Source organism: Peromyscus maniculatus, chromosome 1, assembly GCF_049852395.1.
Source record: "Peromyscus maniculatus bairdii isolate BWxNUB_F1_BW_parent chromosome 1, HU_Pman_BW_mat_3.1, whole genome shotgun sequence".
NCBI classification, from domain to species: Eukaryota; Metazoa; Chordata; class Mammalia; order Rodentia; family Cricetidae; genus Peromyscus; species Peromyscus maniculatus.
Window position 1 is genome coordinate 169,131,231 of NC_134852.1, and position 25,853 is coordinate 169,157,083.

The 25,853-nt window shown below is 43.5% G+C and overlaps 1 protein-coding gene across 13 annotated transcripts in view; it reads left to right on the forward strand.

Annotated features, from left to right (window-relative positions):
• The window catches only part of Prune2 (prune homolog 2 with BCH domain), a 262,886-nt gene that overhangs the window by 214,814 nt on the left and 22,219 nt on the right, over nucleotides 1-25,853 (forward strand). For 8 of the 13 annotated variants that reach the window (XM_042261488.2, XM_076560838.1, XM_076560832.1 and 5 more), the window contains exons 10-14: nucleotides 1,868-1,947; nucleotides 9,119-9,319; nucleotides 18,043-18,216; nucleotides 24,215-24,317; nucleotides 24,860-24,991. In XM_042261488.2, the coding sequence (XP_042117422.1) occupies nucleotides 1,868-1,947; nucleotides 9,119-9,319; nucleotides 18,043-18,216; nucleotides 24,215-24,317; nucleotides 24,860-24,991 (690 nt within the window). The remainder of the gene's footprint in view (nucleotides 1-1,867; nucleotides 1,948-9,118; nucleotides 9,320-18,042; nucleotides 18,217-24,214; nucleotides 24,318-24,859; nucleotides 24,992-25,853) is intronic. The other 5 variants (XM_076560820.1, XM_076560834.1, XM_042261517.2 and 2 more) reach the window with 1 other exon arrangement.

The window sequence follows — 25,853 nt, forward strand, 5'->3', positions numbered from 1 at the left end:
TGTAACTAGAGGTTGAATGCAGGATCTTGCACACACACACCAGACAGGTGCTCTACTACTAAACTACACCTCCAGCTCTGCTCACTGTCTCTCAGCTCTGGTGCAGGATCAGTTTTCAAGAGCACAGAAGGTCAAAGCCACAGATGTTGTGCAGAGACACTCCCCATGTTAGTCAGCTTCCCGCTGCTGACAAGACAGTTGAATGATCAACTTAAAAAGAGGAAGAACTTATATTTGACTGATAGTATCAGAAGTTTCGGTCTAGGATTGCTTGGCCATGCTGCTTTGGAGCCCGTGGTGAGGCAGAATATCATGGCAGCGGTGAGTTACAGAGAACAGCCATGGCAGCCAGGAAGCAAAGGGCCTGGAGGCCGTGTCCCAGGCGTCCCTGCAAGAACGCATTCCCAATGACATACCTGCCTTCTAGTAAGCCTGTCCCCTAAAGATCGCTACCTTCCAGGAGTGCCACAGGCTGGGAACCAAGCCTTCAGCATCTGGGCGTTTGGGAGTGTTTAACAATTTCTGCTGCTGTGTTCTAGAAGGGTCTGTGGAGATAATGGGAAAGACATGGGCACTTTTCTCCAGCGAAGTATCGACAAAGCTGTGTGGAGAACTGTACATTGTTTCGGCTCCATCTTCCCATCTCCATGAGGAAGAGGTTAAGTGTTTTGGTCCACTATATTCTCAGCACATAGTAGACCATCAGTACATATTTGTCGAATAAACAAAGCCAGTATAGTTGTCACCGGAGGCAGAGGATGTATTCTGTCACCTCAGTGCTTTGTCGATAGCAGTGGACTTAACCTAATTCCTACAGAAGTTGCTTACACTCCGAATGTTTGGTAGACTCAGGCTGGCATGGAGAGAAGGGTCATTGAGGGAGGGATAGAGGAAGGAAAGAAGTTTAGAACTTGAATACCAAATTAGCTTATTTAAACTTAGACTCATGCCTACATCTGAAGATTTTCCCCAAAAGGATTCCAATTCCATGGAAGCCAACAAGAAGAAATGATATGGGAACATTTACTGGACAAGGGCCAGAGAATAAACACAAGAGAAATTCCGTCTACAGTCATCAGCTTCCTAGAAGAACAGGCAAATGTGTCAAGTTTTTCTCTAGTTTCCCAGTTTCCTCTGCCTTTGTCTTCCTGAGGAGGGTGATGTACATGGGACTGGGCTCAGCTCTGAGCCGTGACAAGAGGTGGTTAATGAGGAGAAGTATCTTCACCAGCACATGGCCACAGGGAATCTTTAAATATTAAAGGTGGGTGGGAAAGAGTGCCAGCAGTCCATGTCTGCTTGGGGAACTGGGTGCTCTTCTCTCATTGCTTGTCTTCCAACAACTGAGTAAGGTAGGTCACAGAGCCCTAATTTATAAGCTCCAAAAGTGAGACCAGTGGAGTATCCTGTCCTTGGCCTATGCAACTGAGGTATTAGGACCACATTTATAGAGGGGGGAGGGGTAGACACTCAGATCTGTCTGCTGTACAGCACGTGTGTTGCCTCTCATGTTGAAAATATGTATGCTCGATGTCCCTTGCCATGAGCTAGGGTTTTGCATTTTTCTCCTTCTGAAGTCTCACTGGATTTGTATTTGTTTGTGGGAGCCGAGAGAAGTGACTGTTGTACACAGTCAAACTGCCATTCGTGGTGTCAATGAAATTGGTGTTTGTGGTTCTCATTCACAGAAACTGCGTTTGGGGCCACTTACCAATGGGCTCTGTACACATAATTGGCTTATGTCAAGTCAGCTGAAATGTCTATCTTCCATTCTCTGTTTACCGATTTTAAAGACAGTAAAGCCCTGTGTGGTGGGTTTTTTGTTTGTTTGTTTGTTGTAAACGTTCACTCTTTTGCTTCTTCTCAGATTCCCGCTGGAGGATGTGGGAATGGATGTCCCCTTCGAGGAGGGAGTGCTGAGCCCCAGCGCTGCAGACATGAGGCCTGGTGAGAGAAACCGCTGTTCATTTCCTCGTGGTATTCTACCTGCAGCCGTGATTATTCAGTGAGAGGGCCACTTCCCATGCATTCAACTTGTGACTTCAGTGACAAAAGTAAAGAGAGAAAAAAAAATGTGTGAGAGAAAGGTGTCGGGCTCAGAGGTGACTTAAATGTTCGTGCTCACGGTGATGAGCCCCATCGAGGCTCATAACCTGCTGGGCCTGCCCTGACCTGCCAGCGGTTTCAGTTCCTATAATTGGCTAGTGTATACTACAATACCAAATTCTAGATTGTTTTCGATAACTGAACATAACTGTATGAATGACTAATATGGGAAACAGGATGTCAAGAATGCTCTGTCCTGACGGTAAAATGCCAAACCAGCGCTGAAGGGGTAGCTAAGTGATAGACTGTTAGCTAGCATACACAGGACCCAGTTTGAAACCCAGCATCACAGAAAAACAAAAAATAACATATAATTACCTTACTTTATAAGGGTTTAAACTCAAGGCAAAAAGGAATTATAAACGTTCATTTATAACCTACATGGCTCTCACTTTATAGTTAAGTCTCTTTCTTGTAATGCGCCAAAACCAAAACCATACCAAATCCTGACCATGGATGGCATCATTAGCTAAACCTAAATGAGGTGAGAAGGAAGAACACAGTTTTGTTTATTTGCGATTGTCATATTTAAAATAGTCTTTCAATTTTGAGTCATTTTTAGAAGGGATTGGTGCCAAATTTCAAATCCGGGACTTTGTATGTACTAGGTAAGAGCTCTGTGAGGAAGCCATGTACCAAGACACTTATTTAAATGTTCTGTAGCCAACAGTAACCACTGTGTGTCTCCACCATTCTTCAAAAGTCACCGTAGCAGCTAATTACATATGGCTATTTAAATTAATTAAAAAGTAAAAATTTTAAATTGCATTCTTCAATAACACCAGTGTCATTTAAAATGCTCAATAGCCATATGTAGAGCGATGAGCACAAAAATTCTCTTGGACAGAACCGCTCTGAGAATTCCTGTCACACAGATCCTGTTGTTTTTTAAATGTTTCAAGGGAAATATTTTTCAAGTGATGTATTAAGACATCCCATGGTGCATCGTGTGGGTGACGGTCTATGTAGAAAAGCAAAGGTTAATACTGTAATAACATAATGAAGGAACAGCAGCGTTTCTTAGGCCACGGACAGAGTTGAGGGGCATACCAGATTCCTTCTAAATACTTTGTGCTAGGAAGCCCATCACTGGTTTTGAATGAGGCTAGGAAACATTTCTCCTACTATACTTGCCCATAGAACGAATACGCCTGTGACCAGATATGCCAGAGTTTTTCACTAATGCCCTCTGGATATCCTATGGTTTGTTTTAGTGCTTACACATCTGCCTAGACAGTCCCAGTTCCCATAGGTTAAGGGCTCAGTCCCACAAGACAGCTCCTACTTAGCCACCAATTACAGTCTCAGACTAGACCTATACTCTGACCAACTGGCTATCAATTGGGGTTTCACAGCTCCCACCCCCTCTTTGGGCTTAATAATTCACTAGGACAGCTTATAGAACTCATGGAGACATGTTGCTGTTTCCTATTTTGTTAATACAAACAATGTTATAAATTAGGTGGAGGATGTCTGGTTCAATGATAAGATACATGGGATGGGTGCTGATCAGTTCAGACTCTGAAACTGGAAGTGTGGCCTTGGGAATTGCAGTTCTGGAGTTCCCCCAGGGTTGAGATGGCTCTAAGTGGGTGACCCAAATAGTGTGGAGGGCTTAATGGGGAATCTGGAAAGAAATTTTAAAAGTTACAAGAAAAGGAAGATAATTGGTGCAGAAAAGTTACTTCAATACTAAGATATCCATCGTTAAAGCACACACAGTTTGTCAATTTTATATTCATTTAGTCCCTTGTAGCTGGAATAGCTCATTCCCAAGCTGGCATGTCCCACAGAGGAGAGAAGGTGTGGCTATAGGTAGATCACAAGGCCACACTGAGTAACAAAGTTTCAGTCAGTGATCAGGGCTGAAGCAATAACTTAAAACTTTTCGGTGTTTCTCAGTTACGATTATTGTAGCCAACATGGGATTCTTACCCTGGAAAAGAAGTAACTAAGCAATGAGTTGTATATAGTATTAAAACTCTATTAAAAATATCAGTAACAAAAAAACTAGATTTTAGCCAGTTGGAACTGGATCCAAACATCCCTTTAACAGTTCTCCTGGGCTAGGTTCAGGGTCACTTTAAGCATCAATTTTGGATAGGTTTTTCTAAGCAGGTGTCTTAATTAGGTTTTCTATTTTTGTGATAAAACATCATAACCAGCTAAGAATTGTGGCTCACTCCTTTAATCCTAGTACTTGGGAGGCACAAGCAGACAGATCTCTGTGAGTTCAAGGCCAGCCTGGTCTACATAGTGAGTTCTAGGACTTCCAAGGCTACATAAAGAGATCCCATCTCAAAACAACAACAACAACCTGACCAAAACAACTTCAGGAGGCAAGGGTTTAGTCAGCCTTACAACTCTCAGGTCACAGTCCATTATCAAAGGAAGTCTGTGACAGGAACTCAAGCTGGAATCTGGAGGCAGGGACTGAAGAAGAAGCCATGGGGGAATGTTGCTTATTGTCTTGCTTCCACAGCTTGCTCAGCCTTTGAGGACACTCGGATTTCAAGTCTTTGAGGGTGCAGGTCTTTGAGGGTGCTCAGACTTCATACCCTGGGAAGGATGCTCAGAGAAGAGTCAGCAGTGGGGATGGAGGGCACTCAAGAGAGCTGCTCCCTGCATAAGTTGCTTGGTTTTATAACTTTATATTCACTGAGTACATGGAGAACTCATTCTGAAATAGCCAAAGAGCTTCAAAGGGTACATCCTAGTTTCAAATCATCAAGAGGAATTTTAATCTATCGAATCAGGAATCTTCAAGATGAGGGCCCATGGCTTGGCCATAAGAGAAACTGTATTTCTGGAACAGTGGTTACTCAGTAGCCTTCTTTGCCCATAGACAACCGTCCTGGTTTTCTTTCTGTTGCTGTGATAAACACCATGTACAAAAGCCACTCCGGGAGGAAAAGGTTTATTTGGCTTACACTTTCAGGCCACACACACCATTAAGGGACATTAGGGCAGGAGGTCAAGCGTGAACTGGAGGAGAACCATGGAGGAACACTGCTCACTGGATTGCTGTCTAGGTGTCTGCTCAAAAAGCTTTCTTATACATAGACCTAGATTCCATGCCTAGGAATGGTACAGCCCACAGTGAGCTGCACCCTCCTACATCAGTTAGCAGTCAACAAATGCCTCACAGACACGCCCATAGACCAGTTTGATCAGGATAATCTCACAATTAAGACTCCCTCAGAGTTGACAGGAGAAGCTAACTAAGAGACCCAATTCCTTGCCAACTTGATGCACAAACAGACTTTAAGCCACACCCATTTGCTTTCTTGTTGAACCCAAGATCCCACATTAATACCAAAATATAAAATATAGTACAACTTTTTAAAGTCCCACAGTCATTAACCTTTTCAACACTTTTAAAAAAAAATTCAGTGTCTTTTTAAAAGCCAAAGTATTTTAACTGTGGGCTCCTGTAAAGTTAAAAACAAACAAACAAATTATATCCATTCTAATTCCAAGAGGGAAGGACCAGGGTGTAGTGACAATCAGATCAAAATAAAAACAAAATCCAATATTATAAAAAGGTCAGTGTCCAACATCTGGAACTCACTTATGATCTCTTGGCTCCTAAGGGCTTGGGCAGCCTCACTTTCCTAGCTCTGCCATCTATAACTCACATGGCTTGTCTTATAGTCTCCTGCTCCTCTCCATACCTGCCGCTGTCATTGGTGGACAGCCCACAGTCCTGGCATCTGCAATATCCTGGTTCTCTACAGCCACCGAGGCTGCACCTTCGCCAATGGCTTCTCCTGTTCCCTTTTTGGGAACTCTGACCCTGCCACACAGAACCAAGCCTCAGCTACTATCCATGACCCTTTCTGCCTTCAAAACCAGTACCATGTGGGAGACTCTTACATATTTCCAAATTAGGCTTCTAGCTCAAGATGCAGCTCTGGTTCCCTCTGGACCAGAGATTCTGTGTGCTGATCGGGGGTGATACTTTCTAGAAGGTTTCACCTTAATGATGCTAATCTTTTGGGTTTGAGGTTCTGGAAGACTTTGGAAGTTGGAAAAAGCCATTGAATGCTGAAGCAGAGTGTAAAGGGCCATTTTTTAGTAGGAGCCTGGAAGAGAGTAGTGCTGAGACTAATGGATAGAATGGAGGCCTGGCTCATGAGGTTTCAAGGGGGGGGGGGGGAAGCAAGGACTTTATTAGCATCTGGACTAGAGGCCATTTGTGCACTGTTTTTGAAAAGAATCTGGCTTTTGCATGAGGATAAATGAAAAAGTAATAGCTAATTTCTTTGGTGGAAGAAGTGTTTTACAAAACATAACCTTGAGTCTGGGGCATTGTTATTTATTGATTATTCTTATGCAGATCTACAGTAAAAAACAAACAAACATACAAACAAACAAAAACCCAAGTGGGTCGGAAAGAAAGGACACTAGGAAGCTTAATACTGCCCTCAAGATGTGTATGAAGGGTCTGTATCAGCTAAAGAGATCAGCACTGTTCAGGAGCGGCTTCCTGCTCGGCACTGGAACAATGGAAAGGCTCCCCCTAGGGCAAGCCCCCCCTCCTGGCGCCAATGTCTGCATTCGTTTTTGTTGTTGTTTTTGCTGCTGCTATGATAAAATATGGTGACCAAACTCAAGCAAGTTTACCTCGGCATACTGTTCCAGAGGGCTCCGTGGCCACAATGGTGGAGAAGGCATGGCCGTAGGAACAAGGAGAGATCACATCTCAAACAACCACACACAGGAAGTAGACAAAGAGTAAGAAGTAGGGCAGGGCTGCAAGCCCCCAGATCTCCCCTCCAGTGACGGACTTCTTCCAGCGAGGCTGCACCTTCTAAAGTTTTTGTAATCTCCCCAAACAGTACCACCCCGAGTGCCCAAATACGTGAGCCACTGGGGCGACATTTCTCATTCAAACCACAATAGTAACTCAAGGTGAAAGTTACCTTTCTGGGGCTGTAGAGATGGCTCAGTGGTTATGAGGACTGGCTGCTCTCCCAGAGGACCCGGGTTCGATTGCCAACACCCACACAACAACTCACAACCATCTGTCACTTCTGTTCCGAGAGATCCAAGGCCCTCTTCTGGCCTCTGCAGGTACTGCACAAACATGTTGCCCACATACATACAGACAAAAAGCATTCATACACATAGTATAAAATAAATAAATATTTTTTAAAATTTTCTCTTTGTAGAACCCAAATCCCAACCACATGAAGGGTGTCTGTCCTAGATACCTAGCCAAGAAATTTTCTTCCTAAGCTGTGGGCAACAACCCAAATAAAGTTTTGGGACATTAATCAAAGAGATAAGAGGTTTGGAAGCTGAAAGGATTTACATGATCTAACGTTACCAGGGAGCTGATAGAAAATAAAAGACCTGTGCGCACATTATGACCTTGGCAGCATTGGGGGGAGTATGAACCACTTCAGACCCCATCTCTGACACCACGTGATGCCAATCAAGCCAAAATTAGGAATTATAAAAGCAAAAGTTCACATTCCTGCACCCAGTTCATTTTCTTGAATAGCCTGAGAGTGTGTGAAGACCCCACAATACCCTCACAACTCCGTTTTGATGTGCTCTTCAGATGTTTTGGGTTTTGTGTTTTTTTTTTTTTTTTTTTTTTTAAGACAAGAAGGAAAGAAGGATCTGCTATTCTCCTAGTACTTTAATGTGCTAACTAAGTGTCAGGACACATGGTTCAAGAGTTCTAGGATTGTTTAGTTTCTTATTGTGTGGTGAGGAGGATGGGATTGAGGACCCCGTGTACACTAGGCAGTCTGTCTACTGCAGAGCCCAGCCCAAAAGAGCCCAGGAGAGATGTTTTAAATTTGGGTTGTACAATCAGTGTAATCCAAATAGGGCTTGCAAATAAAAAGGACGCTAGGGAAATTCCAAGGAATTTAGGAGCCAGAATGATCAGGACCAGAGATAAAGACCGAATAGTTCTTCTTAGATCACAATAGATATCTCTCTGTTTGGTTCAGATAAACTTGTACAAAAGGGATTTGTTTGACTCTGTTTTTAGCCAATAAACAGCTCGTGAGCAGAGAAACGTGCTGCTGAGAAAGGTGGGAGCTGCCTCTGTCATTCTTAGCATATATCATCATGAATGCCCTAAACAGTAATGGAGAGTAATATTGGCTTGAGTGGACCTTGGGAAGTTTAAAGAATCTAACTAGTGTACTTAAGGCTTTATTTTAAAAAAGTGAAAAACAAGAAAGGCCACTGAAGATAATATACAGAGCTGTCAGAACCTGAGAATAGGTGTTTGGGCATTTTCTATGAACTTAGCAAATAATGTTCTTAACCTCCATTCCATAGAAGAATGTCTAAAAGAACCATAAGAAAAATTTTATGCTTAACTGTTTTTGTGCCCAATAAACTCCATGAAATTCAACTTAGTATTATAGCATATTGACTTCTGAAATGTAAACAGAGAAAACAAGCAAACAAACAAAATTTCTACCCGTGTAACAGCATCTTTCAAGTCCTGTTTTCATGTGGATGATGTGCTGAATGGAAGCCAATACTGAGGGATGCTCCCCAGAAGAGGGTCCAGGAGGAAGGGGCCAGAGAGATGGCTCAGCAGTTAAAGTGCTTGCTGCTTATCCAGAGAACCAGAGTTCAAGACCCAGGACCTATGCTGGCTGGCTTATCACCACCTGTAACTCTAGCTCTGGGGAGGTCTGATGCCATCTTCTGTCACCTGGGCACATGTAACATACACACACACACACACACACACACACACACACACACACACACACACACACACAAACTTAAAAAAAAATAAAAGCATTCAAATGGCCCACACCGATATCCCAGCACTGGAGGATGAAGTTGCAAGTTAAGGGCCAGCCTGGACTACATAGTGAGAACTTGTCTTATAAAACAACACAAAGAAGGAGGGATGTAATGGACAAATTGGGGCCAAGGTCCAAATCCCTTATTAGGGTTTTTTCCTTGAGCCCAAGTTCCACTCATGAGAACCATGTGTGTGACCTAATGTTGCTATTATTTTCTTTAGAACCTCCTAACACCCTGGATCTCAATGGCAGTCACCCTCAGAGAATCAAACTCACAGCTCCAAATATCAACCTTTCTCTGGACCAAAGCGAAGGATCAATTCTCTCTGATGATAACCTGGACAGTCCAGATGAGATTGACATCAATGTGGATGACCTCGATACTCCTGACGAAGCAGATTCTTTTGAGTACACTGGCCATGGTAAGTTGTGGAGATAACGAGGCCAAAGTTATATAAATAAATGATTGTCTAAGTAACGTTACAAACAAATCTTTCATTTTTGTGCAAGTGGCTACTCTTTGTGACTCTAGAAGCTTCTCTTAAACCTCACTCAGGGGTGTCCATGCTTGGCAGTTTTGAGTAGGTACAGTTTCCAGAGGTCACTCATTAGCAACTATCACACATTTGTGCAATCCCTACCCTACACCCTGCACTGTTACAGGGAAACTGAGGCTGGGTGTGGACCAAAGAAAGGGACTTGAATCTGGAATGCAAAATCTGAAGAGGAGAAATCAGAAACCAATTCCTTTGTATAAGCTCCTGCTATCTAAAATGCTCGCTCCCTCAGACCCTAGTTGACTAGTTACATCTCTCCACAGGTGCCACCTCAGTAGGCCTTCCAAGACGTGTGCTGTCACAGCCGTCTCCCACCTGTGTTCCCTCAGCTCCTCACACTCTATGCTGGCTTCCTTTATTGTTTGCATTTCCCTGATTGAAACCCCATTGTTTAATGATTTGCTTGCTTATCTGACTGAGATGCTGACTGGATTTTCCCCACTAGAATGATGCTTCCTCATGGCAGAGACTTTGTGGTGTTTGATGCTGTGTCTTCAATACAGAAAAAAGGAAGAAGGGATGGGGTGGGTGGATGGAGGTAAAGACAAGGCAATGAAGAGTTGCCAGACTCAGGACCAACAGCCATGATGGGGTGCTAGTCTCCTGTAAATCCTTTCTCTTGCTTGGTGACATTTGGCTTGTTCAGAAGTACAAACAAATATAGAGAGCCTTTGCTTCATAAAGCAGTGATGCCTTTTCAGTTCACTTAAAGCCAGGTAGTTTCTCTGAAAGTGTCATTGAAAGTCAAGGTGAAAGACTTCAGCTGTAACTATTGCCCCTTGTTGAAAAAATTCTCACTGGGCAGCAGTGGCACACACCTTTAATCCCAGCACTCCGGAGGCAGAGCCAGGCAGATCTCTCTGAGTTTGAGGCCAGCCTGGTCTACAGATAGTCTTAAAAAGAAACACTGCAATTAAAGGATGCTCAGGCTTTAGACACAAGAAATCCCAATCATAGGAGAATATGATTGGGAAATTCATCAAATTAGCTGATTAATACAGCCCAATGTCATTGAGCAATGGGGACAACATCCATAAGCATTGTAGATTTACAGAGGTGAAGATTTTGTTCCCTTAATTTATAAAATAATAGTAGTAGTAATAATAATAATAATGATAATAATAATAATAATAATAATTATAGATACAGGTACAGGACTACTCTAAGCTTATTGTGCTTACATAGAGTTAAGCTCCATTTTTGTCCTGCTCATGGGTTTCTGTAGGGTTCTTCACACATACAGTCTGTAGTGGATAGGTTCTAAGACCTCAAACAGACACCAATATCTAAGGATGTTCAAGTCCCTTATATTTATATGCATTTGTATGTAATCCACATACATGCTCCATAAACTTTAAACCATTTCTAGATTAATCATGGTATCTAATATAATGTAAATATGTATTTTAAGGAATAATGAAAATGAAAAGCTTCTGTGCACATTCAATACAGATGCAATTTTCCCCCAAATATTTTCTACCTGCAGTTGGTTGAATCTGCTGAAGTTGGGAGCTGAGTGTAATAATATTGGTATTTGATCTGACTGTTAAAAATACACAAGCATAAAGTAAAAGAACATCTTTAATTGTTTTTTTTTTTCCTGCCACCTCGGAGTCACCCCCAGCTGCTCCCTCCATCCCACCTGCTCCCATCCTCTCCATCTATTCCAGGTGCCCCCTGCTGTCCCAGCTCTTTTCCTGCTAATGTACTGACTTGAAACCACACCGAAGACAGCTATGACTGGTCCTTCCCTCCCCTTGCCTTTTGCTCTGCTGTCTCTGTGGAGAGCTTTGTCACGCCACATCTGAGCCTTTTATTTATAAATAGTAAATCTGTCAAGCAAAGAGGTGGTGGCTGAGCAAGCTGGTAATTAAAGCTGCCACTTGCTGACATGGTTCTTTTTATTTAGTTGATATAGTCATGTGGAAAGAGGCAATTTAATGACCCCGGTTATTCTAGGTCTTAGAGAGCCAGATTCTAATGTATTGTGAACTCTAAAATTCACTTTGATTTCAAATGAAAAGTGTGTATCCAAGCACTATTATAAACAAATAAATGAGCAAGCCAAACCATTACCTATTACCTATCAAAAACACAGAGTTTGTGTGAATAGCTATATTGTATGCAGCAGACATGGATAACCACTGCATAGAGAGACCGAAATATAAATACATGCTAGACCTAGTGTATGAAATAAGTGCTTAAAAGATTGGTGTCTTGGGAGTTTTTCAGGTGAGCATGTTGAAGCCAGCATATATATCCTAAAGGGGATTGTTTGTTTAGTAATTCCTCCTGGTTTGGGTTTTGGTTTATTTCATTTTTTTTTTTAAGATCAGGTCACTTGATGAGACTGCAGGTGAACTACCTTCCCAGCTGTTGAATACTTTCAAGTACAGTGTTTCAAAATTGGTCATAATTTATTTTACTGGATGGACAATTTTATAGTATTTGCTGTAATGTGTAGGATGTATCCCAAGTATTTTAAGGATAATTATTGGAAGCCCCGTGTCTACTCTGTAAAACAGACTTTCCCCCACTGTAGAGAACACAGAGGTTACACCATCACCTGATCTTAGACAGCTGCAAGCCGCACTAGCATTCAAACCAAGCCTTGCGATGACTTCCTGCTCATGCTGCTTCCCTGTCTGATAGACTGATGAGTCAAAAGGGAGGGACCTTTTCTTAAGTGGAGCCTGCACACAGGAAACCCAGTGTAAAAGCTCACGTTCACACGTGTCCTAGTTAGCGTTTCTATTGCTATGAAGAGACACCACGACCATGGCAACTCTTAGAGAGGAAGAACTTTCAGTGGGGTGGCTTACAGTTTCAGAGGTTTAGTTCCTTATCATCATGGTATGACGTAGTGGCACGTAGGCAGACATGATGCTGGAGGAGTTGACCGTCTTGACCCCAAGGCAACAGGAAGTAATCTGGGTCACTGGGCGTGGCTTGAGCATAGATGAGACCTCAAAGTCCACCCCTACAGTGACATACTTCCTCCAACAAGGCTATACCTACTGCAACAAAGCCACACCTCCCAATATTGCCACCCCCTATGAGCTTATGGAGGCCACTTACATTCAAATGACCACAGCATGTATGCCTCTCTAGGTCACACTGTTGGTTTGAGAACCCATCCTTTACAGCATCAAGGATTTTCACACCAATTCCCTCTTTTATTTAGCAGCTGATGACCGAACACTTTCTCAGGGAATCTGCCTCACATTGCCAGTTTGCTTATGAAAAAGCAATTTAATCTCTCCATCCAAAGGCGCAACGTGTTCCCTTTCAATCAGTTTTCATTTATTGCTGTGTCCAAACAGTTGGAGAATATAATTAAGGCTTGAGTTCTGTGCCAACGGAATCAGAACTGCGCAGATAGCGGAGGGCTTGGGGGTTAGTCGTTCATATGAAGGGCAACCTTGATTTTGCTTTCAGAGCTTAGTGATACTAACCCTAGAAACAAAAGATTGAAAGGTCAGAGGGAAATGATGACATTCTATTTTTCAAAACAAACCATGACATAATTTTTCTCACAATTCAGAGCTCAGGCATGATACAGGATCTTTATCATGGACATGGAAAGATGATAAAGAATTTGACCTGTGTGTTTCTGATAATAAGAACATTGAGCTGCGGTGGTGCATACCTTTAATCACAGCACTCTGGAGGCAGAGCCAGGTGGATGTCTGTGAGTTTGAGGCCAGCCTGGTCTACAGAGCAAGGTCCAGGACAGGCACCAAAACTACACAGAGAAACCCTGTCTCCAAAAACAAAAACAAACAAATGAAAAAAGAACATCAAAGGCAATTTCTCTGTGTCCCCAAAGGCAATTTCTCAGAGTCCCCAAGTGATGTTTAGTGACCTCACCTAAGCAGCTTTTCTAACACCCCTGATGACAGGATTCTAGCTGACAGGCATGCCAGCATCCTCTCAATCAGTCAGAGTCACACCTTTTAGCATCCCTATTGATGATCTTCCTTATTCCAGCACCAAGAGGCAACCAGCTTCATGAAATCCAGTGCTTGTTTCCACATCACATGCAAGCAATGACATGTTAAGCTTGTATGTCTGAAAAGATGTTTTTTTCTTTGTATTCTTGTACATTGAGGTTTTTTAAGATTTATTTTTACCATTTTTTAAATCATCTGTCTCTCTGTGTGTGTCCATGCGGATATGTACACATGTGTCTCGAGGTGCCAGTGCAGTACAGAAGAGGTAGACAGATCCCCTGGAGCTGGAGTTACAGGTGCTTGTAAGCCTAGTGATAAAGGTCTTGAACACTGGACATACATCTCTGTAAGAGCAATGTGTACTCTTAGCTGCTCAGCCATTTCAGCCCCTACACTGAGATTTTACACCCAGGTTAACTTCCTGTCTGTTGTTTATCACCTAGGATTCTTTAACCTCTTAAGCTGTGTGCTGGATGTCTTTTTGAAAACCAGAAAATGTCAGGCATCTTGCCTTCTGAGAGCTTTCCTGTCATCCATGCAGTATCATGATGTGGAAAGCCAGCCAGCTTTCACAAGTGTGTGCTCCTATAGCCAGGCCATGCTGACCCCACTGTGGGCAGTGTAGCCCAGAGCATTCAAGTGTGTGTGTGTGTGCGTGTGTGCGTGTGTGTGTGTGTGTGTGTGTGTGTGTGTGTGTGTGTGTGTGTGTGTTAAATTGTCTCAGAAAGCCCAGAGGAAAAGTCCAGGTTGACTTCTCTCTTTATGAATGATGGTCTAATTGTCTTCAGCAGCTGTTAGGGAAAGGGATTATCAGTAAGGAAAAACTTCTTAGTGAAGAGGAGAGAAGGATGCTGAGGATTGATTTGGAGGACCTGGGGAGAGTTAAATAAGCTCTGAACACATCCACAATGGCTGGGAAAGAAAGATGGGACTTTAAAGTTGTAACAGAATTATTGAGATCAGGAAGATATAGCTAACTCAACGGACTGAAGAGAGCATCTTTACCACCCCTGGCTTGTGTTACTCACTTCTAGACACAAACACTTGACAAGTCCTTAAAGTGCTCTGAAGATTTTTCTCCTCCCTCCCTCCCTTCCTCCCTCCCTCCCTCCCTTCCTCCCTTCCTCCCTCCCTCCCTCCCTCCCTCCCTCCCTCCCTCCCTCCCTCCCTCCCTTCCTCCCTCCTTCCTTCTATTCTCTCCTGTCCTCCATCTATCTCCTTTTCTTCTTCTCCCTTTCTCTCGCCCCTCCCCTGTTCTTCCCCTGCCATCCCCAAGCTGGGCAATCATTCTGCCTCTGAACCATATCCCCAGCCCTCCCCTTGTTTCTTAAATGATTCTATTTTCTCCCAATTTATGTCAATGAGAAGGGAAATAGATGGAACCACAGGGTTTCCTGTTGCAGAAAATGGCTGCACAAACCCCTCTAACCCCTCTGGCTGCTACTGATCCTTTTATTTTTTCTCTAGCTCTGCCCTTTACAGAGTGTCAGATGGTTATAATCACACAGTAAGTAGCCTTTTAGAGTGGCCTTCTGCTCGGCATTTATGATTCCTTCACATCTTGAGGATTCATTTCTTTTCGGCACTTAATTATATTCCAGTGTATGGATGGGACACTCTGCTTTTCCAGTCGCTTGTTGACAGACATCTTGGTTGCTTGAAAGTTTTGGCAAGTATGAACAAAGCTACTATAAACATACATGTGAAGATTTTTATCTGGAAATACCCTCCCTGTTGGCTAATTACAAGGGATTTGGACTTCGCAGTGAGAGGAGCTTATTCATAAAAGAACTTCCAAATTGTCTTCCAAAGTTACTGTAACATTTCCATCCCCAACGTCAACCCATGAGAGTCCCTGATGCACCACATTCTCAGGAGTTTGGTGCTTGTCATGTGTTGGACTTTGGCCTTTCTAGTAGTATCCATAGTAATAGTTCACTATTGTATTTTCTTAAAATACTCTAATGATAAATGAAGTCATGCATCTTTTCTTAGACTTCCTTGGTAACTGTATCTCCACTGATGAGGTGATGTCTGCTCAGTTCTTGTGTGTGTGTGTGTGTGTGTGTGTGTGTGTGTGTGTGTTGTGTTGTGTTGCTAGGAACTGAACAAAGGATCTTGTGCATAGAAGGAAAACACTCTGCTACTGAGGTACAGCCCTACCACCATTGTACCACTTATTTGCTTATCAAATAGTTCATTTTCTTAATGTTAAGTCTTAAGCATTTGTGTGCATTTTGAATAATAATCATTTACCAGATTTGTACTCTAGAGATACGTTCTCCTAGTCTGTAGCTGCCCTCTTATTCTCTTGGTGCTGTCTTTCTCGGAGCACATTTTCAACTTGAACACAATCTAATTCGCCATTACTTAGTCCATGAATTTAGTGTTATATCTTAAAGTCATCAGTTGCAGAACCAGGCCCGGTGGCACATTCCTTCAGGCCCAGATACACGGGAGGCTGAGGAAGGGGGCATGCTTGTGCTCATGAGTTCTAGGCCAGCCCAGGTAGCATGGCAAGCCCTAATAAAACAAACAAATAAATATATACATAAATACCATCTCTATGCCAAGGTCAATCAGATTTTTCTCTTACATTGTCTTCTAGTTTTATGGTTTGGACATTTTACATTAGGCGTATGATCCAATTTTAGCTAGTTTGTGAACAGATGCAGGTTTGAGTCTATATGTATTATATATATGTATATATATAATATATAATATATATATTATATATATATACACAACACACCCCAGTATCACTCCACAGAGATCACCAAGGACAAACTAGAGCAGGCTAGAGTACCAAACTACCAAATTACAGGACCAAACATGCTGTAGAAAGTTTGGTGAGTGGTGAGTTCACTGATTTAGATGCATGGTAAGTTCATGAAGGGTCTGATAGGTTGGTGAGGTGACTGATGTCAAGGGCACATATGTTCACGAACATCAGAAGACATACCATGTCTGAGCACAGAGTTCTTAGGCATCAGGGACAGGATGAGAAACACGGAACCTGAGAGAGCTAGAGAGCTACTAGCTTGGTTTCCCAACTCAAGTAGAAAGGAAGAAGTGGGAAGGAATGCCAGACAAATAAATAGGTCTGCACCAGGTGACATGGTGCTTGATTAGAAGCCGTGGGTGCAGCCTTCCATCCTTAACAAGCTGCCGAGTGCCGCTGGGACCACAGTGGAACCAGAATGAGCCCGGGCTCTGTGGGTGCTGTAGCTGTTGGTGTTGTCAAAGAAGACTAGGTTGGCTTCCCAGCTGAGCTTCAGTTTCCAATGCTGAGTCCCAAGTAATTAGGTACTCAGGAATGTTTAATGACAGCCGAATCTTCCAGGATGCAATGCTGTGTTGTGGGTCCTTATAGACAGACTATCTCTAGTTGCAAGAGCTTGCTCAAGCTCTCCTGCATTTACCCACTCACCTTCCCAGAGTTTGTGGATTCTGAGTAGGTTTCTGAACTAACTGTGTGAAGTGTCTGTGAAGGTGAGCATTGAAGGTTATTCAGACAAAGTTCCCTAGGCCAAGGAATCCACAGCCTCTTCAGACTGGGAGTCATAACCCAGCAGCTTTGGAGAGTTTGCAGAGGTGCAGGCGTCGACCGTATTTGTTACTAATTTGTCACCAAGTTCTGCATTGGTACAATGTCCGTTTTAACACCCACTGCCATGCTAGTACCAGTGGTTCGGAGGCACAGCACTGCTGTTCCTATCACGGTGCCACAGAGGCAACGAGCAATATCATTTAAATGGTCTTTTCCCACAGTGTCATTTAAATGGTCTTTCCCCACAATGTAAAAATCAGAACAGCCACATCTCAGAGTTATAGAAAGGTAATATATAACCTTTCCCTTCAGAGTACTTAAAGCTATGAAGAATGCCTTTTGCTGAACTCTATCAGTACTTCTAGTAAAAATGGCTAACACTTGCAGCTTATTCTTTTAATGAACAACATGATTATTATTTTGAATGCATAAGAATAAACTTTGACCAAAGAATATTCAGTGGGGCTTTTGGTTGTTGTCGTTGTTTTGTGAACCCAAAAGTTTAAAAGTTGTCAGGGAATTTCCAGTCTACGAAGTTGTTTGTTTCCCGTTCACTGTATAGTCTTTACTGTAGCATATTCTGGAATAATGTGTGGGAAGCATTATCAGCCTTCTGTATATCATATGCCCTAGCTTCACAACAGGACAAGGGGCTTCATCCCTGTCGGAAGAGGGACAGAGATCTAGCAGACAGAGGTCTAAGAGGTAGTGTCATCACATAAAGGCACACAAACACTCCCAGCAACCAGGGGCAATGGCCTCAGAAACCTAAGGTATCTGGGCCTGATATCACCCCACCAGAAAGACCTATAGTGTTTAACCTCATGAACAAAGATGAGGAGGTACCAGAACTCTAACCGAGACTGTTCCTACTTGAGCATGACCTTAGGGAAGGATTTGGTTCTTCCGTCAGTCTATAAGGTAGGTGCTGTATGGTCAGGCTGCTGTCTACCTCTAAGGAAGCTGTTCATAGTGTACAGCTCCAGCAGGTGGCTTTTCGAGGAGGTAGCTGACAATCCAGTCTCTAACCCACTTTCCCCTAGAAAGTCTTGTCGCTTCAGCCCTGCTCTGTGCTTCACTTCCAGAAGATCCCACAACCAACAGAAGCTCTGGCCAAGAGTCAGAGTCTATTCCAGAGTATACAGCCGAAGAGGAGCGAGAAGACAACCGTCTGTGGAGGACAGTGGTGATCGGAGAGCAGGAACAGCGGATTGACATGAAGGTCATCGAGCCCTACAGGAGAGTCATTTCTCACGGAGGTACTCAAGATCTCTGCAAGTCTTGGGAATGGGAAAACAAGCCGTGTTTTTTATTGGGAAACAAATGTGGGGTTCAACTGAATTCTTGGCACATAGAATAAGGTCATTAGTAAGACCTCAGCCCTGGAGGAGTTTCCAATCCCCCACGTCAGAGGCTCCAGCACATCATTTTAGACTCAGCCCAGTAGTTATTTTCCCTACCGAAAGTCTATTCTCCTATGAACCACATTAAATTTGGGACAGACAAAAGTTAACCACAGTCATAACCTCTGTTTTAGCAAGGGATCCTGGAGAGGGAAAAGTGTGTTTACCTGGGGACTCCAGGCACATAAGTGGCTTTGATTAAATTGGAGACTCAGAAAAAAGTCAGATGAACACAGGCATTGCATTGAACGTTGTTGACTTCAGAAAGCATCATTGGCTGTTTGACCTGTCTGCTGCATGCATCCCGTTCCTGGGGTCTTGAGGCATCTCTCTATCTAGCCATCCAAGAAAAGGTACAAGCTCACAAGGCAGCTGTTGCTGTCAGTGCCCTCTCTGCCTTAAGGAGAACTGGAAAATAAGATTTGGCAGTTCATTAAGAGTTGGTTTCTCAGTGCTGGGGGTTGAAGCCAGGGGCTTGCATATGCCGTGCAAAGGCTCTACCACTGAGCTGTCTCCTCAGCCCTTCTTCATACTGCGTTAAATCAATAGCATTTGCTTTCTGATGTGCCCACAAATATCCTGGTCAACTGTCCCTCCCCCTAGAGATCTCTCACCTTCCTTTCTATGCACCACTACCTTCCATGAGTACCAGGGCCACCCAAGGAAACCGATGGACAGAAATAGAATGCCCTTGAGGTCCCTTGACCCTGACTTTTGTATTTCCTGCCTTCATGTGTAATCTGGAATGGCAGCGTGGCCCTGTGATGGCTGCTGTGGGCAGAGGTGGGACTCTGTGGGAGGAATCTCTTCCTTAGCCCTTTGGAATGAAGCTGAGCAAAGCTTGTAGAGACTGACAGAGGACTGTAAAGTCAGCCTCTTGCTGGGGTGAGAAGCAGAACTGGAGCCCTCCTCCAATGTTCACAGGAGTCCTTCTTGCTTCAAGGTGCCCCCCTGGTATTTTTGGTTTGTTTGTTTTGGGGTAGTAAACAAACAAACAAACCTCACGAAGGTTGACTATAAAAGTGGCCTGTGCTTTCTCTAAAATGCATGGGAAATATAGAAAAGTCTGCTGGGGTAAATCAAAGTCACGTAGTAATGATGTCTGCATGTGTTTGCCCTTAGCTCTTTGCCTTACAGCCCCATGTCATGGAAAGGCAGGCCACAGTTCTGCTGTCACTGTAAGGCCAAACTACCTCTTGATACCTTAGTAGATTCACCTCTTGGTTTTTTTTTTTTTTTAAACTCAGTCAAATCAAGTGGGTTGGGTGACCTGGTGTCCAAGTCACTGGAATCAGGCCAAGTGGTCACAGAGAGTGCACTGGTGGGCGAGACTCTCTCTGCCTGCCATGGTTATTAAAGTCCGTCTGTGACCTGCGAGGGGGGGGGCGAGGGGGGGGACCTGGTTTGCTGAGCTCCATCCTTGCCCCCACCTCCCCTTGGCATTTGCTCATCTCCACACAGTATGTTGTGTGCATTTGGTTTTTGTCTGAGTGACTGTCGATTTGTTTTGAAGAGAAGGCCACCTCTCCTTTCCCTGGCTCTGCCTCAGTCTCCTTCAGCTGCATGACTGTGCCTTCTGGCTGTACCCTCAGGCCGCTGTCAAGAAGCCACCTCCTCCTCCTCCTCCATGCTGGCCAGCTTTTGTGCTCTTGGTAAAAACTGCTCAGATGTTCCTTCTGAATTTGACAAAGCTTAGTCTTCCACGTTGGAAACTTACATCACTGTCTTGGACTCTGATGACCCAGCGTCTTAGCTGCCAGCCAAGTTTGTCAGCCTGACTTCTGTCAAAACAGACAGCACACTGAACACGAGTCTTGCTCCTCTGCTCCATATTGCTCTGAAGATGTTTCCTATCTCTCCCAAGGAAACTTCTGGCAGGGCAGTGTTCAGTGCAGGAAACTGTAAGGTCGGAGCGACCAAAAGCTTGAAGAAATTGGTCCACAGTCAGATGCTGCCCAGTGTGCGCAGCTGTGTTTCTAATCCACTTTTCAGATTTGGTGACCTTGGCATGGACACCCTGTGCAAGGAGCAGAAGCTGAGTTCAGGGTCTGTGACCTTGGCACATCCCCTAACCTTCTCTGGCCTCAGTTGCTCTATCACCTGAAAGAGGCGAATTGCGATGATGCCAGTGTTCACAGCCTATGGTCCCATGAGCAATATTCTAAAAAAGAAAGAAAAAAGCATGATGGGTGGTTTTACGCAGCCAGTGTCATGGGGTCAGGTGGAAGCCAGAACTGATCTTTTTTTTTTTTTAAACTTAGAGCTGAGAATAAGCTCACTGAATAACCAAGAACAATCACACTGAAGGATGCTAACAAGGAGTTTCCTCTCTTGTTCTCTTTCTACTTCTCTTATTTCACTCTAGGAGACTCAGGTAACCTTCTCTGCAGTGTTGCTGGACAAAAGAGCCTGGAAAGGATGGGCAGAAGCGTTGCTGGCTGGTGTGTGTGTGTGTGCGCGTGCGCGCGAGCCTGTGTTCTGTTGTCGCACCTGTGACGACACCTTCCCTTCTCTCTCCATTCCATTTGCTGGCCAGCAAACTTGTGTCACAACTCTTTCATGCCTCTTGTGTCACCTCAGGTAAGGCCTGCCATCGCTGCTCCCCAGGGCCTCAGGAGGCTCCACGGTGGGATTGCTGACGCCCCCCAGAATGTGCGTCCTACGGCCACCTCTCGTTTCATGAGAACAGAGCCTGACAAATAAATACTTAAGCAACCAAACTCCAAGCCAGGCTTGCGATTCCAGCTACTTGGGAGTCTGGGATGAAGGGGTTCTAAATTTGGGCCTTTCCTAGGCTAAAGAGCAACTCAAGGCCGACCTTGAGCAACTTTATTGAGACCCTGACTCAAAATGAAATGTAAGACTATAGATGTGACCCGACAGTAGAACACTGCCGTAGACTGCGCCGGCACTTAGCTACAATCCCAGTACAAACGGACAGACAAACCAAATTTCATGAGTGATGCTGTTACCAACTTTTACCTGAAAAGTGGCATGATTTGGGGTAGAAATTGAGGGGTTAGTTGGTCCCGAAAAGCATCTGATCGGAAGACTAAAAAGCAAAGTTTCTCACTCTAGTTACTGCTCTTGCCCAGCAAATCTTGTTTTATTCATTCGTTCATTCATTCATTCATTCATTCATTCATTCATTCATTCTAAGGTAGGACCTAGCAGCGACCTAGCTGCTCACTTACCAGTGAACCAGTTTTCACATGTGTCCAGAGCCTCACTGCAGAGATATCAGCTCACAGCCTGGGGGACACGCTTTCACATGGAAATCCCTTTCTTCTGTCCCCTTTCTCACATCGCCTCCTGCGCTCTCATTTTCTCCCCTTTCACTTTCCCTGTCTCCTCGGGCCGCTCCTCCACCCAGTGCGGGGAGCCGCTTTCATCTGTAAATCTCAGCAACTTTGGTACAAAGCTAACCCCTCGCTTCGACAGTGGTCCCTGTGTGCTCCGTTGTTAGAGGATGCAGAGGTTGGGCACTGCCACTGCATTTTGAGCATGCTAACTAACGTTTCTTAGGAATTCCGCTTCTCGGAGTAGTCCCGATCTCATGATTCTGACACCACAGCCGACAACCACATTTAGAAAGATGTGTTCACGTTGGTTTTTCCACTAGGACGGTGACGTTGACTCTCTTGTGTGGGATGCTTACGTTGTCCTGTGCTGTCTGAATTGCATGTCTTCATGTTGGCTTGCTCCTACATCCCTTGTGGATTTCCATTTGCTTGTGAGCCCCCAGAAACAAGAACTCCTCACATCAAATGTCTGTCTTGAAGTTTCCTTCATGTGAACATTATAAAAAGAAGGTGATAAACAACTACACAGTGTTTTGATGGGACTGAAGCAGGAAGTCCAGAGGGAGGCTAAGGGGATGCTGGCTTACAAACGTACTGCACCAGATGTAGTGTTAACATGCATAGCATTTTATAAGATACAGGGCATAAACACCCTGTCCAACACCCCAAATTAGTTACACTCACAAGCTCACCACAGGATGCATTTTTAGTTCTTTTCTTTCTGCTTTATTGGTGATCGAGTCACACTTGGTGTCTTTGTAGGGGACATCTTATGAAACTGCTCCTCAAGAGGGGGCCATCCACATCTACTGCCAGCATCTTCCTCCTGTGTCACTGCTAGAGCTAGAGCTCCAAGGAAAACGAAACACACTGAGTTCTAGGAGAGCAGAATCAGAGTTATGAGCACTCTTGTCCTGCCTTGCTCAAAGCTCCAAAGGCATCTCTATGTAATGACCGTAAATTTGGAACAATATGATGTAAACTACAAGTGTATACATTGGGGACATTTAATGGGCTGGTGAGATGGCTCAGCTGCCTGGTGACATGTGTTTCATGCCCAGAACCCCTGTGTTCAAAGGAGAGAACTGACTCCCACAAGTTGTCCTCTGACCTCCATAAGGTGTGCCAGGGAACATGTCTGTACATGCATCTCACACTCAAACACTAAATAAATATATAAATACATAAATTCATAAGTAGATAAGAAAAACAAATGTGACTAGGGTCTAGTGGCCTGTGCCTATACTCCAGCTACTCTGGAGGCTGAAACATGAGAATTCCAAGTTGAAAGTTCCAGAGTGAGTTCAAGGTGAGCGTCCCAGTTTAGCAAGACCTTGCATAAAAAGGATTAAGGACTGGAGACGTAGCTCAGTGGTGGAGTGCTTGATAGCACGCTTAAGACTCGAGGCTCAGTTCCTAATATTACAAAGGGACATATTTAAAACCAATCAAGGCTGGAGTGTGAGTGTAACACATGTGAAGTCCTGGGTTCAATCCCCAGTGCTTCCCCAGTGACAATCCAGGGCATGGTCTTCCTCTTTAAGTATCAGAGACATATTTTATTCCTTGCACTTACCCTTGGGTAGTTGATCAGCACCTGCCATCACTTTCAGAGATGAGATCTGAGGAAACAGAATGCTTGTGGGAAAAAGTTGAGGCAGTGCTAAGATTACATCAGTTATTTCAGAAGATGGGAAGGATGTCCTGAGATGTGTCTTTCTATTCCCCGACTTTCAGAGTTTGAATGGTGCGTTTACTTGCATTTCACAGATCCTCTTTTTCTCAGCTCCACCTGCAAATAGCACTTCCACCTCCCACCCATCTCATCTGGAAATGAATCTCAGGTTTTTCCCAAATGCACATATCTCTATAGGGCTCAAGGGAATTTAGGTAGGCCCCTTTTTTTAGTACACTGCTTTCTCTAAGCTGTGAAGCTGTGAATTCTGTGCTGTTATTCTGGGCCTGGCTGGAAGTTACCTTCTATTCCTGTACTTCCTGTTATATCGAGAGAATCCAGGATCATTACTGTCAAGTGACTAGGGCTGGAAATCAAAATAAAGGTATTTTGCATGTCTCTCTACTAGGCCTTGGTTATTGGAGTGTGTGGGTCTGGGATTAAATTACAATTCACTGACTAAATTGTCACAGTTCACTAGATCTTAAACTAGAAGAACCAATGTGGATCTAAGAGAACCTTTCTCAGCAATCAGAATGAAATTTTATATAGATTTGCTTTTTTGTAAGTTAGTGTTGTTTAAGTTGGAGACTTATGAGTCAAAGTATTGTCTCATATTATATATACAAGACTCTATATAAATATGTTAACCACTAAAAGATAAATACATACATAAATATACATATTATATACACACATATATATGTATATAATATGTATATACAGAACGTTCTTTGGTATGATTGCTCATTTCATGTTATATCTCATTTATATGCACACACACTCTGGACAAGATGCCACATTTCTCTTTTTAGGAGCGATACGACCTTGTTAAGGGATTTCATTCAGTTACACGTATCTTTTTATTTGTCCCCAGGATACTATGGGGACGGTCTGAATGCCATCATTGTGTTTGCCGCCTGTTTTCTGCCAGACAGCAGCCGAGCGGATTACCACTATGTCATGGAAAACCTTTTCCTGTGAGTGGAGATTGGGTTGACATCCGTGGGCATGTGGTAGCTGATAAAGGTCTTTAACTGCGCGGGTATATGGCATAGCCGATCTTAAGCCTTCGATAAGAAGCCAGTAGTATTTCTGTGAAGGAGCCTTGTTCTAGGGAACTCTGTCTGTAGAACTCTGTCTCTAGCCATAGTTACAACTTTCCTAACATTTCCTTTGGGCAAAGGATTGTTTTTGTTTCTGATAACATGTTCTTAGCGGTGGAGAACTGCCCCCACTGACTTTTGCCCTTGTTTAATCTGAGTTGCCCTTAACATTTGATAACATTGCTGACATTTTTTTACGTCACCTTTTAAACCCACGTATTTTTCTAGGGTGGCTGCACATACACAAATAAAAGGGCAATGCTGGTGCATTGTTCTCAAGAGAAAACGAGATAACATGCACCACTACTCTTCCATGTCATTCACCCTGTAATTTGAATGTCACTGAATTACAGTGCGAATAGAATGAAGTCTTTCATGTGGGAACTGAAGATATTTCTCTCCCTTCCTGTGATCAGATATGTAATAAGTACCTTAGAGCTGATGGTAGCTGAAGACTACATGATTGTGTACTTGAATGGTGCAACCCCAAGACGGAAGATGCCCGGGTTAGGCTGGATGAAGAAATGCTACCAGATGATTGACAGACGGTATGGGGGTGCCTCCATTTAAGCACTATTTTGACTCCTCACTAGCTCTCATATCTAATATTCTTCTAGCCTATAATACAGTCTTATCTTAGATAGTGGGTTGCTCATACATGAAGCAGGAAGTTGTAAAAATATGAATGGAAGTACCACATAATGCCTAAAGCTAAGCAAAGCCAATCACCCCTAAATTTTATGAACACCACTCCTGCCCCTGGCAGATCTGGTCCACTCTAGACTACAAGTGTGCTGGTGCAACTTGAATAAGCAAACCTAGGTACTCATGAGTCCTTCGTGGTGTCATGTGACCCAGCGACTGTTTTATGTATTAGGGCAGTGGTTCTCATCCTGTGGGTTGCAGCCATCAGAAAACACATAATTTCAATGGTCTTAGGAGCTGAGACACTGCTCCTCTATAAAATTACAGTTATGAAATAGCAACAAAAATAATTATGATTGGGGGTCAGCACAATATGAGGAATGATATTAAAGGGTCACAGCATCAGGAAGTTTGAGAACCACTGCATTAGGGTAATGATGATTCATGAGACCGTTGTATTATTTCAGCATTTCTATCAGTTCAAGATGTCTGCTAGCCCAGCACCGCCTTCGTGTGCACCTTCCTCAAAATACCTCTCTGCTCAGACAAACTTTATTGTCATATATATATAAATTAAAATAATAAAACATTTATGGTATCTAGTATATGTTATATCCCCTTAGATGAGACTTCTTTCATAATGCCATGATAGTGCCTTGTTACATTTAACTAAAATCTATTTTATGATCCAATGATAATAAAGTAGTATTGTTAATACTGAAAAATGTGCCTGAAATGCAAGAATTTTTGCAATGGTAAATTTAC